Raw genomic sequence first — 14,734 nt, 5'->3', positions numbered from 1 at the left:
CATTTTCTTATGTTACGGCCTTATTCCAACATGGAAAATTCCTTTTATCCTCAAAATTCTACACACAACAACACATAATGATGACATAAAACTTTTTTTTTTAATTAGAAAGCTAAGACACCACATACATCTATTGTACAGCGATACATTTAGCTTCTCACGCAAACCGCTAGCTGCTGGTTAAAGTGTTTTATGTACGTGACGTTTTAACGTGACAGCAGTTGATTTCATTTGTTTGAGTTTGAGATATTTATTACCCCTTCTCATACGTATTAGACTGGCTTTCCTTATTTTGACATCTTCCGTGACAGCCATTTGAGCTGTTTGACGGGGAGGTTGCTACGCTAGCTTCGCTAGGCTTCAGTATTTTATTTCGTGTTTTACATGACATCAGTATTGGACATTTCGACCGGTGAACTCCTTTTTTACATTTGCATGACAATAAAGAATTTCAAAATGTTATTTCATCACTGCCTGAGTTTAAGATGGTCAAAGTTTTAAAATACTTCATATGATTGATAAAGGTACCAAAAGTTGATCGTTATTGCAACATGATGCACAAAAATAGCATAAAATCCTGACACTGAAGTCATTTCCTGTGCGCTCCCACCAGTAATGCTTGTTGCCAATAAGGAGTTAGTGCTACAAAAAAAAATCTGCGTTAATATCTTCCTGATGCAAAAATGTGAGTGGCGGCATAGTATTACATTGTCTAGTTTAAAAGAAAAACAAACACTCCCCCCCCCCACAAAAAAAAACCTTCTGGCACAAGAAGGGACCGAAGAGTGTAAAACTTTGCTTTTTGGAGCTGCGGGGCAGAAGACGAAGTTGTTTGCGGTAATGTGCAGAGTGATGACCTCGTTGACCGAGCGGGATTGTTTGCGCTGAGAGGTGGGCAGAAAATGTAAGATGATGGCGGGCGTGAAGAGAACCATTAATCTACACCGATGACAGCCACGCATTTGCCAAAGTGCAGCCAGACAAGCTTGCGCGTGTGTGTGTGTGTCTGTTATAACGGGGCGGGGCCGAGCGTGGGGGGGGCTGTACCCTGCCCACACAGCAGGGTACACACATCCCGGAAATCTGGCTAAATTGGAGAATTTTTCATCCCCTGTGATCAAAGTGTGCAGAGGCTCGAATGCCCGATGTCTCAAAAAATGTGATTTTAAGTGATTACCCTGTTTGTTAAAAGATTACATTTATTTTTTCTCCACCTACAGTATCTCCTGGAAAACTGTCACGCTGATTATCGCAAATGTTAAACCTGTTCAATAATCACGATCGCTAATCCTTATTATGTGGTGTGTGGATTTTAACGTCTTGTGGTCGTCTTGTGGTGTGGGGGACTGTTAAGAGTGATTCGACTGTAGTGTGGGGTGTGCTGAGAGTGAGTTTTCTTCCGTTCTTTCTCGTAAACTATCGCGGCCGACAATCGTAAAGGCTAAACCTGTTCAATATTTACGATTGAAATGGAACTTTATAGGCACATGTTTACATATAGTAATAAATAACGTTGAATAATGTGCATGGTGTTGATTATTTATGGTGGTTGGCAGTGCGGCGAGCCTGTAGTGTGGCGCGATACCCACAGGGGGCGTAGAACATGACCATGACGGCTGGATGCTCCTCCATGAAGACGTCGAAGGATTCGTCTGTCAGGTGGAAGACGGACGAATCCGTCTCTGACCAGGACACCTCAGGAGTCTTTGGCTGCACTGGCTGGGGGCTGAAAAAACAAAAAACAAACAAACAAGAAATCTGTTTAGATCCAGATTGTGTGTGTGTGTGTGTGTAAATCAGACACAGATGTCCAGCCTGAACCAAAATGTCGCACACACAAGCATGACACACAAACGCATGCATGAGACACACACCCTCTCTTGATACAAACCCGCCTGGATGACATCACACTTGTACACTGCCAATAACACATGGACACGAATATAAACACGCCACTCCACGCACGATACACACACTGAGACTTCTCGCACACGCAATACGCGTGTAACTCTCTCGCGCACTCCGGCTCTTAATTCTCTCGCACAGGAACACATGTTCCCAATTGTCACACAATCATCTCTCTCACAATGACCCACAGTGCCCACACACACACACAAAATTACCTTTCACGCCATTACTGTCTCTCACACACACATACTGAGTTGTGTCATTCACACGCATTCACAATAATAACACACACTAAGCTTATCACACATGGACAATTCTCTCCATCAGAACAATTACCGTATCCTCCACATATACAAACAATTTTCTCAAATGCAACAATTATGTACCACACACACACACTCAATTCTCCCAGGAACACTAATCATCTATTACACTCCATTAAAATACAATCAATCATCACACACGAAATGATCTCTTTCCCTCTCAATAATTCTCTCTCTCACATGCATACACAATAATAAGTAATAACACACACTTATTGTTAAAAGCATAACTTGATTTGTTCAGCGTGAAACAGATTATAGCGATGCTAGCTTGTGACCTGTATGGCAACAACTGTGACACTATACACACACACACACACACACGCGAAGCACAGGATATTTACCACACGCACACGTGCATATTTCACATACAGTGACTATAGTGTCATGCATCAACTCCAGATGTTTCTCAAAGATGTAAATTGTGGAGCTCCGACTACTTGCTTCTTCATCCATTCTGCGATGTCCTTGGCTGTGGCCCCGTAGTTCTCGTAGTGGTAGAGGAATTTGCCTTTCCTAAAGAACACACAAAACTTGACGGTTATTTCCAACGAGGGCTTACAATTTGTAGAAATTGAAAGGAAAACAATTGCAAAATAGCAAGGCCTTGACTGCTTGCTTGACAGAGCTGACATTATTTCATACGTGTCACAAAAACAACTATCCTACTTATTATTATCGTTGAATGCCCACATGGACGGAGTCTCAATTTCTTCAAAGTGGGTTGGTCATACTTTGGACTTACTCTCAGTCTCAACCCCGCAAGGTATTAGTCTTGGCTTGGTCTCCAACCTCAAAGTCTTGACTTTGCGCGGAAGTCAACCCAAACATATTTTTTTCAAGAATACGTTCTAAAGCAAGCCCACTAGTTGAAAGGCATTCTGATCAATATTGCCTCTGTGGAATAAGAGTTAATCCGCCCGTTTTTAGCCATCTCTGTAGGCGGCCATTTTGTCACTTCTGTCCACTGAAAATGACATCACAGCTGCTCAGGGCTCGGGTAACAACCAATCACGGCTGACCTGTTTTCTGAAGCTGAGCCGTGATTGGTCGTTACCTGTTTGGGTTGATTTCCACTTTAATGTCTTGATCTAGACTTCGTGTGCACCCTCCAAAGTTTTGGTCTTGACTTGGTCTCAATACCTTATACAGTATTTGTGTCTTGACTAGTCTCTGAAACATGATGAGCGCTACCAAATATTGGCCTATTTGGTCCCAGGTCAGCTTTTTCCATTCATGTCAGGTTCAGTAAATGTCAAGCCAAATGAGCCCCGGCACAGAGCGCCGACGTTCCTCATCATAAAAGAAGGTGAGTAAATTGAACGAATCTCCAATACGCCTTCTCGCAGCAGGTGCAGCGCTGCGATAGCGCCACAGCTGATGAAAGCGCTTTAGCCCAAAAGTGATCAGCTGCTGTTTCATCAGCGAGATGCTCTTTAAACTGCAGCCACTGGGCTGGCATGGTCATTAGCCGCCGCGGCACTACCGTTAATGAACCCACCGCCCCCCCCGCCCTCCTGCTTACTGTCTACGTGTGTGTCCACAAACACACAATGCACACAAACGAGCTGGCTAACCCCACGAGCGCTTAATCAGTCCTCATCTAATTAAAGAGCCAGGCTGGAATGAGGGTGTTTAATGTGGAAATAGGGATGATTAAGATCCCGCACACTGCTAACAAACTCGGTCAACATATGAAACGGGCTCGTGACGCCCCGAGTGGCGGCGGAGGGGAGAGCAAAGAGAGTCGCGGGGTGTTGGTGGGGATCCCAAAGCGACCATGAGGCGAATGAACTGGCAGACCAACAGATGCCTGCTTATGACCTTGGTCTGACAATAAACACTTTGCTGTGAATGTTTTATAGGCCTCTTTGGGTCAACAGATGCTTTGTTAAAAGCCAAACCACTTTTGAGTGACACTGTCAATGAGGCATTTATTTCAACACATGCTTGTTGTTACGCTTTGCAGAGGCGTAAAACTCCACTGTAATTCTTTTCGGTTATGAATTTAGTCGATTTGGACTAATGTGACCATACGAGCGTGAGCCTGCTCTTTCGTTGTTCTCAACCCCTCCTCAAATGTTTGGTCTAGAAACAACATAAGAGCTTGTCTTTGCTTGGGTTCAACCTCTCAAAGTGTTAGTCTTAAAGCGGAAGTCACGCAAACATTTTTTTTTTTTTTATTAAGAATATGTTCTATGCAAGCCCACTAGTTGAAACAAGCAAGGCATTCTGATAAATATTGCGTTTGTGGAATAAGTGTTACTGCACTCGTTTTCAGCCATCACTGGGGGCGGCCATTTTGTCTTCATTCGACTGAAAATGACATCACAACTGCTCACAACGACCAATCGCGGCTCAGATTCAGAAAAATGGTCAGCCGTGATTGGTCGTTGTGAGCAGTTGTGACGTCATTTTCAGTCGAATGAAGACAAAATGGCCGCCCCCAGTGATGGCTAAAAACGAGTGCATTTTTCTGCTTAACTCATACTCCAGAAATGCAAAATTAATCAGAACGCCGTGTTTCAACTAGTGGGCCTGCTGGGAAAATATTCTTCAAAAAAATGTTTAGGTTCACTCAAGGTGTCACTCTCAACCCCTTAAAGTTCTAGTCTTGATTCAGTCTCAACCCCTCCAAGTTTCAGTATCAGAGATCATGCGGAGAAAATACTTTAATCAAAAAAAAAAGAAAAAAAAAAGAAGTTTGTTTAAAGTTATTTTGAATTGCCTTGAAATGCCTCAAGTCATTTGACTCAAGAACAAAAGAAGCAAGGTCAGGCTGGTGTTGAAATTTGGGAGAAGATAAACACTTTAGGAGCAAGCAACACCTGTCAGCCTCAATGAATCCACCACTCAGGAACGCTTAAGATCCTTCAAGCTGCACTGAGACGACTGAACACAGAGTAGACACCAGACAAGAGGCCATTTTTTTTAGTAGACGTTAACTGCACCCGACACGAGTGCCGCCTCAAAAATCACTGACTGATGCAGCAAGCCCGGAGCACTCACTCGAAGTAGCAGAAGGTTGGGTAGCCTTTGACGCTGAACTCCTGCTTGAGGCCGTCAAATTCGGACGGGTGCACGTTCATGCCAGCCAGAACCTTTAAAAAAAAAAAAAACACCACAAAGAAGCTCGAAACCAGCTTTACCATCACATGCAGTTTTTCTGTCCTCCGATTGGTTGGTTAGGTGAACATTTATTACAGCCAACTTTGGCTTTGGTTTTACAAGCAGTACCAGAAATTCACTTTTACAAATACTGTTCTTTTTTGACAGTCACTGAATGTTGAGACACAATAACGCTATTGTGGTTAGAAAAAAAAGATACTCTGTTATTTTTGCTCATTTTCACCACAGGTAAAAGCAATGTCATCACTGAATGGATTGAAAATTCAAAGAATCCATTGTGCAGCCTGTTGGGGAAAGTTGAGTTATTATTTTCTTCCCAGCCTGAACGGCGTAGTGCTTCAGAAATCTGCTCCAAAAATCAAAGGACGAACATGGATTATAGATGCAAACGTCATTGCATCAAAGGAATGATGGAAAATCTGGGGACGTTATGATCTAATTTTGGAGGAGAGGAGCAAGCTCTAGTTTAGTTTAACAATGCGTATTTGTATCTAATGTTGCAGCCGGAGAATGTGCTTAACCGCTTCAAACGCGCAGAGAAGACCAAAATTGTAACATGATAGTAAATCTACTGTAGGTCGATAAACAAAAACAGACAGTATGATGAAGAGCCATACACTTAACATGAGATACATTGAAATATTAGAGGCCAATGAGACGACTTACGTATCGCCCCTTTGTTTCCGTGGCTGCTTGCTGAAAGATGGGCTGCATCCTCTTACACACGCCGCACCCTGGAAAAGGCCAAAGTGAATTTAGGACTGAAGGACTGCTGTACACAGCCAAGATGGCTTCAAAACGCTCGCGTTGCTGTGGATTTTCGGGCATGGTTTGCGGATTGTTGCACAAGGTTCGAGCCCGCTGGCCGAGACTGACTCCGGCTATCTTGCCATCAGGTCGCCAACTCGTCACCGTGCCAGCGACATGAATTTTCAAAAACACAAGGACCAAGGCCGAAATGGTAGCTTCAATTCAAAATTGTAGACATCCTGTGTCTATTTTGGCATAGTTTCTTGAGATGTTTTAAAGGGTCTAATTAAACAATACAACCCTGTAATATTGCGGTTCGGTTGTCACCATCCAGCTTTTATCACATGATCTTTTTGTAAATGTTATTAGAGTTGTTACCATTTTTTTTTTAGTTCGTATAGTGTCTTTGTTATCCTTAATTCTTGCTCTCTTTCACTATATTTTACAATACATACTGTATGTGTCTAAATGTGTATTGTTTTAAAAGTCTGTTTAACTCATTCACTGCCAGACATTTTCAGACCCTATTTAACCCTAACGTTTGAAAAAATATGAAAAAAATATATAAATACGTTCCTGGGATTGAATGACTGGACTGCGAAAAGACAAGTAAATTCGCCAATGGCAGTGAATGAGTTAAAGAGCTTAAAGAAAGTCAAAAATGCTATAAAAACATTAAATATTTATATATCGCAGATTTCACTTATTGCGGGGGTGGCCTGTAACGTAACCCCCGTGATGGAGACATGCCAACCAAATTTCTTGGTCCTTTTTCATGTGAGGGAGCTGCTTTTAGTGCGATTGGTGCGGAGAGGGAAAAAGTCTTATAACATTTTTTATAAACATTTTTTTTTTTTTTTTCCCTTAAAGTTGCCAAGGTTGTTGAGCGACACTCACAGGGCGCGTAGAACATCATGAGGAGGGGCCTCTCCTCTTTCTTCAGCAGCTTCCTAAAGTCCTTCAAACAGGCACAGCCAGACAAAAGTGTGTGAGGAGCACATAATAAAAGCACCACATTGGTCACAATGTCTCTGAAAGCTCTTTCATCACACAGCACTACATTGTCATGGCAGCCAGCAGGCCTCCAGATAGGCTCAGACATGACCTGCTTTCAGAGAACTGCTGTGAGGATCCCTGGGGGTGGAGGGGTGGGGGTTACAATATCATTTGACCTGTCTGAAGTGTCCCGAAAAATCACAAGCGCTTCATCAAAATGCTCCCCGGGCGTCTTTGAAACCTACTTTCTCCGTTTCTACGTGGACGACGTCTTTGGCTTCCGGGTTTTCCTCCCACAGTGGAGGCCCTGAGGGGTCCTTTAGGAAAGCCACCATGGACTGAAAGATGGATGAGATGCATTGAAGACAGAAGGCAAGTTGGATGATGCAGTCTATACACCTCAAGTGTACAACTTTCACATAGGATTGAATGCATTTACAACTAATGTAGCATATTTACATCATTAATCACTCTCTATACACCTCTAATGTACTTTATTTACACCATTTTGTGTCTATAAACCTCTAATGCACAGGTGTCAAACTCAAGGCCCGGGGGCCAGATCCGTCTCGCAACATCATTTCATGTGGCCCGCGAAGACAAATCATGCGTTGACTTGACATGTTTTTTGTTTTTTTAAATTGTCTTCACTGTTAACACAGCATATTCGATATTTCAAGCATTTGTTACCGATCCTTCCTTTAAAATACAATTAAAAAATTGACTGGCTTCTGATTTCAAAACTAGAGATCCATCAATCCTCCGAGTGAAATCAGAACCAAGATGCGGCCCGCGACAAAAATGAGTTTGACGCCCCTGCTCTAATGCACCACATTTACAAAAATGTATGTAGTCCTAATGTGCCATATTCGCATCATATTTACACACCTCAAATGCAGCACATCTACTTATTTTTGTAAAAAGACCTCTAAGGTACCTCATTTATTTTGTACTTTAAATCTATAAACTTCTAATGTACCATATTGATATAATACTACATCTATAATACTCAAATTTACCATATCCACCATATGTTTATTGTCAAGTACCTTATTTACATATTTAAAGTACTATACGCCGCTAAAGTTTCATATGATAATGTATGTACCTCTAACTTTATTCATGCCATAAACTGTTACGTCCTTCATGAATAGTACTTGACTAAAGCACGGATGTGTCTATTGTGTGAACCACCAACGCCCCGGAGCTCAGTGCTTACCTTGAAAGTGGCAGGCCTGTTGTACTCCGTGTGGAAGGTTCCATCTCTGTAAAAATGCACAAGAGGAGTGAACAATCATGCTGGTGAAGTTATAAGAGGAGTAATTATAGAGTATCAGATTGACTCACTTATAATGCAGCAGCTCAGCAGCGCTGCTTTTGGAGCTGGGGTCAACTTTGACTTTCTTGCACAGCTTACGGCCCTCCGGGTCTCTGAGGAAGCCCCGCATTAAAAAAACACTCACATGCTTGGCAATTAAACATCGTCCATCTGTCTAAAATATACCCCCTGTCTGAAGTGGAAAGTGATCCAAAGGAGGTTCGGGCATAGCACCCGCGTACGTATGGCTGATTTCTGTAACCGTTAGGTGGAGCAATGACAAAATTGGGAACGTGAAGCTTGGATCTCCTCCGGGAGAGAAGTTAGTCACTGACAACAATTTTAATCACGATCGGAGCGTGCGGAGCCGAGTTATGACACTTTCATGCCGAATCACTAAGAATCCCAGGAAACGGCCTAAATCAGAAAAGTACCAAAATGCACAACTCGGTATCGGATTCTGTGTTAATTAGACGCACTGGAACTGCCAATGGTAAGGGAATCTTCACGTTTTCGTGGCAAATCACCAAAATCTGTTTTTTGGCGAGCTCTGCCCGCACTGACGTAAAAAAAATATATACATTACAACATTTGCAATTTAACATAGTCCAATTTGGTTGCGTGCTGGATTTTGTGTCAAACGGATGAACTGGCACCCCGCGGGGAGTTTCCTACTTCGTGATGAATCTTGGAAATTTGCCGCCAAGCTCCGCTCACACTGTTCAGTGAAACTATCGCAAGAAAAACATCGTCTATCTGCATTGCATGCACCGTACAAATTTGGATGTGAACAGGCTAATTTCCAATGAGCAGTTTGTTGCGAATCGGAAATTGTCCTAATTTGCGGAAAATGGCGTTTTCAAACCACAACGGCAGACAGTCTGCGCGTTTCACAGTATAGCTTCTAGTATTGATTTTGGTGCGTCCTGTCTTACTGTCGCCCATTTGTCTCGTATACGCGGTTCCCAATTATGTGGCAATTGGGCAGATTCCCTAGAAGAAGTTTGTTCGGGTATGACCCCATATTCCCATTATTTTCGACTGCATGTTTCTAACAAGGTAGAACAAATTGTGTTCAACCTTAGAGATTCCATTTGTGTTGTGACCACCATCGATGTTCATTAATTGCACTTTTTGAGTTCATTTCTGCAGGGTAATTGTTTGGTCAATGCGCGGTCGGACAAAAACACAACATTGTGATATGCTGCACACACTTGTTTTCATCAGACAAAGGCGCCTGCTAAATTAGAGACGTGATTGTAATTTATGACGCCAAGATAATGGAAGCAGGCGAACTTCAGGCCAAAATATTTCACGATAAGTAAATGAAAAAACGGCTCACGAGAAGCAACCCCGGTCATTTGTTTGAGGGTGAAACAAACGGTCGCTGGCTTTAAAAACACAAGCCCTCTCTTGCGGAGGACAACCCGCTGGAGAAAAGACGGATGGAAGAGGGAGGCAGTGCCAAGCGGCTAAAGCAGACAATTAGTTTGTATTAAATGTTACACAAACAGCCAACAGCGGTTGCAGCACCCTTGGTTTGTTCTATTTTGACATTTTTAATTGAGTCTGCGCATTTTACAGAGGAATCTCTTCAGGGCATGGCAGAGAGGTTTCTGTCAAACTCTTACATTGATTAGAGTCTGTATTTAATGGAAAGTCATTCAACTTTGCCACCACGCTCCGACCACAGGCAGTGACCAAAAGTCTCTCAATTTAGCGTCACCTATTTGTCTAGTATCTCGCTACAATTTAGCATTGCCAGTCTTTCTAGTCTACAAGCTTCAAATTTGGTCGCCGCAGGACGACTCGGTCATTGAAGGACTTCTCGAAATGCTAGAAACGACCCAACAACAACTTCCTGTGACTTATAGCACATGGCGTCTTCAGATTTTTTTTTTTTGCAGGTCTACTCATGATCGACATGCCAACCAAATTCTGCGTTGCTAAGTGACACTGGCTCGAGGGACTGAATATCCGAAAGATTCCAAATTCGGGCTGCCACCCTTCGCCCACAAGCAACGAACAAAACCCAAGTGTTTCGCAATTCAGCGTTGTTAACCTCTCTAGTAGGTTCAAATTTTGTAGCAATCCAACAAAATCTCGAAGAGTACTTCATGATTAAAAGACCCCTGGAAATGGCCAAAATACGCCCAAAATGGCTGCTTCAAAACTAAAATGGCTTCGCGGGGCCGAATTTCCGAAACAATTCAAGCAAACAGTCATTTGGCACAGCATCTTCCCGCCCTAAAAAACATTGAAAATTTCTACCTCTCTGTCAATCAGATGTGAGCATTATTATCTGCATTTTAACGGAGCTTTTGTATTTGGATTACATGAGCCAGGTGCGCCTCATAAAGTGGCTGCTGGGTTGCCCATTTTATATGCTGTGCACACCGTGCGGCAATTAAGTCGTTTATTTTGGTCGTGAAAATAAATATGCGCCTCGCCACCTACATGCTATTAACTGAGTGCACAGCTTCTTCAATAACACAATAGAACACGCGCGGTGACAAATAACAGTGCATCTCATAACCGAGTTCATATGACGAGCATGGTACAGCGGCGCCGGACGCGTTAGGAGCAGGTGTGCCCTTTTGAAGATAGTATTCGTTTTAATGTCCAGCATACATTCAAGCCAATTGTGGGATTCGCTATTGTCTGATTTACAGATAGAGTGATGCAGTCTTGTCTGATTTCAGCCTTCTGGTATTTTCAACTTACACGGGTGACTATGGCACCAGCGATCTGTGAGTCACATCTGCCACCGTCTGCAACTTGTCATGACAAAAGCTTTACAACCCCAAAGTACATTTTGAGGAGCTATGTGCCTGTGCGCGATCGAGCGTGGTGATTATTATTATTTTTTTTGGAGGGGGGGGGGGGATTATTTCAAGTACTTCCTGCTATTTTTGTTTGTGTATTGTTATTGGGTAAGATGGCAGTTATGAATAACTGGCCAGAGGAGCCGTCTGTTTATTTCTTTTTTATGCACAGTTGCTGTTTGAATAATCGCCTTTCAGCACACATAACTGTCCTTTGCAGCGAGTTTCGCTTCCAGAATGAGATCATTCATTTCGCCGTTGGATGCCACTTGGCCAACAAGCAAGTTCCTGGTCATCTGCTCTGCTTCTCAGTCTGTTACTTTGAACTGGCGTTGCTGGCGCGGCAGACTAGTGTCACCCCGTCATTCGCCGCCTCTTCTTCTTTTTTTTTTCCTCGCTCTGTCTGTCAGCCATGAGCTCAGACCCCGAGCTACCATTTGGAGCCGCACCATTTGCGACGGCGGGCACATATGCCAGACGGCGCGGTGTTTGGCGACCGAACCACGGGTGGCACTGCGATGGCCCCGGCTCGTTTCAGCTTCCCCTTGGGGGGAGGGCAATGTGAGCCAGGCTCTGCTGGAATTGCTATAGAGGGAAAAGAATACCACAGCCGCCCCCACAAAGTCAAACCTGACTCACTTTAAGGGTAAAAGCAGGAAGCGTTTCATTGGGACTCAAAGGGAAGTCGCTTCCTTCCTGGCAGTTTCCCGCTTGATGATACACTCTTTGTTTTTCCGCTCAGACAGCGGATGATGACTTGACAGGCTAGGGGGGGGGGGGGGGGGGTGTTGGGCATAAAATAAATCCAGGAAACGGCAAAAACAACAACACCTCAAAGTCAGATCATGACGGGTGTATAGAAGACAATTTCTTGACGTTGTCTCGTTTTGCGTCGTACATGCGTTTACTGTAAACACGCGTGGGCTGCAAAGAGAGCTGACGTCTACCTCAAAAGGGGAACAATGACGAAAAGGAGTGGGACTGCGACAACTGACTGCTCGAGTTTGCAAACAGAAATACGTGGATGAAAGCACAATTAGAGCAATATTGCTCTAGTTTATCACTTGCAAGAGGGGGATTATATCGAGCAGAATAAACTCGGTTTGTTGTGCTTTTCCATAAAAAGGATCAATTGATGCAAGTTTAAGGTTGCCAAATTTCAAAGGCCTCGTCAATCAAATTTAAGACCTCTCATTCATTCAATAAGAACACTAGAAATGGACGATACGAGCTCAGGAAATTACAGCAATTTTTTAAGACACGAGGATTGTATTTAAGGATGACTATTAAGGACAATCACAGCCTTCATTTTAAAGGCCGACTAGTCTCATGCAAATAATCCTCTGATCACCTCGTCCCCGCTACTGAGTGTCAATACCAAGGTTGTCTTTCATTAGTCTAAAAAATACCAAATGCCAACTGCAAAGTGGCAACTTGCTCGCAACTCAAAGCAAAAAAAACCCCCAAAAACCCTTAACTCCAGGTCATTCCTATCTGGAGGCACCACTTTAATATTATAGGATTCTCAAAGACATCGCCATACTTTCATCACCCCTGAAATGGACAGTGGATTAAATCAGAACTGGAGATTTGGACCATCTGTGTAAATCCAGTCTAGATAGTGTAGAAAAACCAGTTCAACTCCATCCAAGTCCCCAATCAGTCACTGTCTCAACTCAAATAACTCCCCAAACAAGACTTTAATCTTCAAAGACGAGAATTCTGAACGGAAAACCACTTTAATGCTCGACAAACCAGCCCCTGCGCGAGGCGTCCTCTGAGGTTTGTCCCGGCTGACAGCAAAGAGACAAACTCTGGCAGGAGGCAGCAGATGTTCACGTTAAGTTGTCAGGTGCGAGGCAATCAAGTCATTTATAAAGCGCCTGTCAACGGGTGCTTGTAGTACCCACAGAAAAAAATGGTGAATTCCACAGATGGATGGCGACGGAGTAGACATTCCGACAAGAGCAAAATGCCCCACCCTTCAAATGGCTGTCAATGAGATCTTGGTGGTAATTTCAGACCCAAGAGGGAGTCACTTTCTGTTTTCTCATTGTTCTTCCGGCATATTAAATTTAGATGCGGCCGTCTCCGTCTGATTTCAGGCCGCCTCCGGCTCTAAGACCTCTGACATTTGAAGTTAGTTGCGGTGTTAAGTCGCAAAAGAATCACTCCCTAAACGGTCAAAGAAGAAGCGCAATGAAGGACTTTCTTTCCTTCTGCAAACGTGGCAAGACAATTTGGTGTTTTTACAAATAGGTCCGTTCATTGCTTAATTATTTCATTTAAAACCATGCCTCAACTTGAGGCAGGAAAAACCTGGTAATATTAGTACATACCCACAGTTGACCCAGGCGATGGTGCCTTGGCCCTTGACCGTCTGGGCCACGTCGGACAGCAGCTTCAGGTAGGCGTCACTGGATGTAGCTGTGGGACAGACAAGAAGAAGAAGCCTCTGAGGACATGCTCCCATTCCGAAAGGAAGCGTTGGATTACCGGGGGACCTCCGTCGGAAAGAAGAAAGGGAGCGTCGAGTTTGGGTCGAGGGGTTTAGGCGCTCCTGTCTTTCACTTATTGGAGTAGTGTTACATCAGCTTTCAACAATCATACAATAGTGAGGACCAGACGGACGATGGGGGACGATTGGACGCCGACACAGAGAACTCGTCTGTAGATCGGCTTACTTGCATACGAGCGGTGCCATTCTAAAGATCCAGCTCAAGATATAGATGAAATGATCGTCATATTATTATGATATCATTTTAAATTTAAGAGCTCCTTAGATACCAGGTTAGCTACTAGCCTGGCCTGCTAAAATAGTGTCTTATTCCAAATGGTTTGTCACACTTACCCATGGAACTCATTGATATGATCGATTCACACCATTTACACAAGTCTTAATTGTCAAGCATCTAGGCCGCAACTGCGAAGTTGCGCGACTTTTGGCGGTGCAACCCAAGGCCAAGGCTTCAGCCCATCGAGGCGACGAAGCGCTTGAAGAACTGCACCAGGTATGTGGACGTGTTTTGTTGGAAGGTGATTGGGCTGGGACTTTGTTTTGGGCGTCCGTATCTACACCGCCGTCGGGCGCGCATTTTCTCTGTGCGCTTAATCGGCTTGTGAGTGTTACGAACTGAGGCTTTATCGATGCGGTCTCTTTTGCTACATACTCCCTTGCACGCTCGGAGGGGATGACGTGCCCTGCCTGTCAAACACGCGCACCTCATCGCACCGAGGTTTCTTGGCAGCTGTGGCTAAGCACGGCGTGGAGCATCACATCATCATTGCAATACAGCAACCGACGATAATCTATAGACAGTATTGGGGAAATGTGAGAAACGTCATGATATATTATTCACGATACTATTGCAAATATTTTTGGCGGCAATGATTTTCCCCAATGCATTTCGTCAAGTGCATTGATTTTTACACAACTAATTGATGGATCACTAGTTTTGAAATCAGAAGCCAGTAAATAGTTTGTT

The 14,734-nt window shown here is 43.7% G+C and overlaps 1 protein-coding gene across 3 annotated transcripts in view; it reads right to left on the bottom strand.

Annotated features, from left to right (window-relative positions):
• The window catches only part of pdia5 (protein disulfide isomerase family A, member 5), a 32,610-nt gene that overhangs the window by 10,387 nt on the left and 7,489 nt on the right, over positions 1-14,734 (bottom strand). For all 3 annotated transcript variants that reach the window (XM_086052001.1, XM_086052002.1, XM_086052003.1), the window contains 9 exons: positions 13,589-13,676; positions 8,454-8,537; positions 8,326-8,371; positions 7,352-7,444; positions 7,008-7,068; positions 6,027-6,094; positions 5,241-5,332; positions 2,676-2,747; positions 1,590-1,726 (listed from right to left, as the gene is read on the bottom strand). In XM_086052001.1, the coding sequence (XP_085908127.1) occupies positions 1,590-1,726; positions 2,676-2,747; positions 5,241-5,332; positions 6,027-6,094; positions 7,008-7,068; positions 7,352-7,444; positions 8,326-8,371; positions 8,454-8,537; positions 13,589-13,676 (741 nt within the window). The remainder of the gene's footprint in view (positions 1-1,589; positions 1,727-2,675; positions 2,748-5,240; positions 5,333-6,026; positions 6,095-7,007; positions 7,069-7,351; positions 7,445-8,325; positions 8,372-8,453; positions 8,538-13,588; positions 13,677-14,734) is intronic.

This window comes from Filicampus tigris, chromosome 14 (assembly GCF_054856515.1).
Source record: "Filicampus tigris isolate MCC_2025a chromosome 14, RoL_Ftig_1.0, whole genome shotgun sequence".
In the NCBI taxonomy this organism is placed as follows: Eukaryota; Metazoa; Chordata; class Actinopteri; order Syngnathiformes; family Syngnathidae; genus Filicampus; species Filicampus tigris.
The sequence above is the reverse complement of the archived record's forward strand: the minus strand, read 5'-3'. Positions and strand labels throughout refer to the sequence as shown.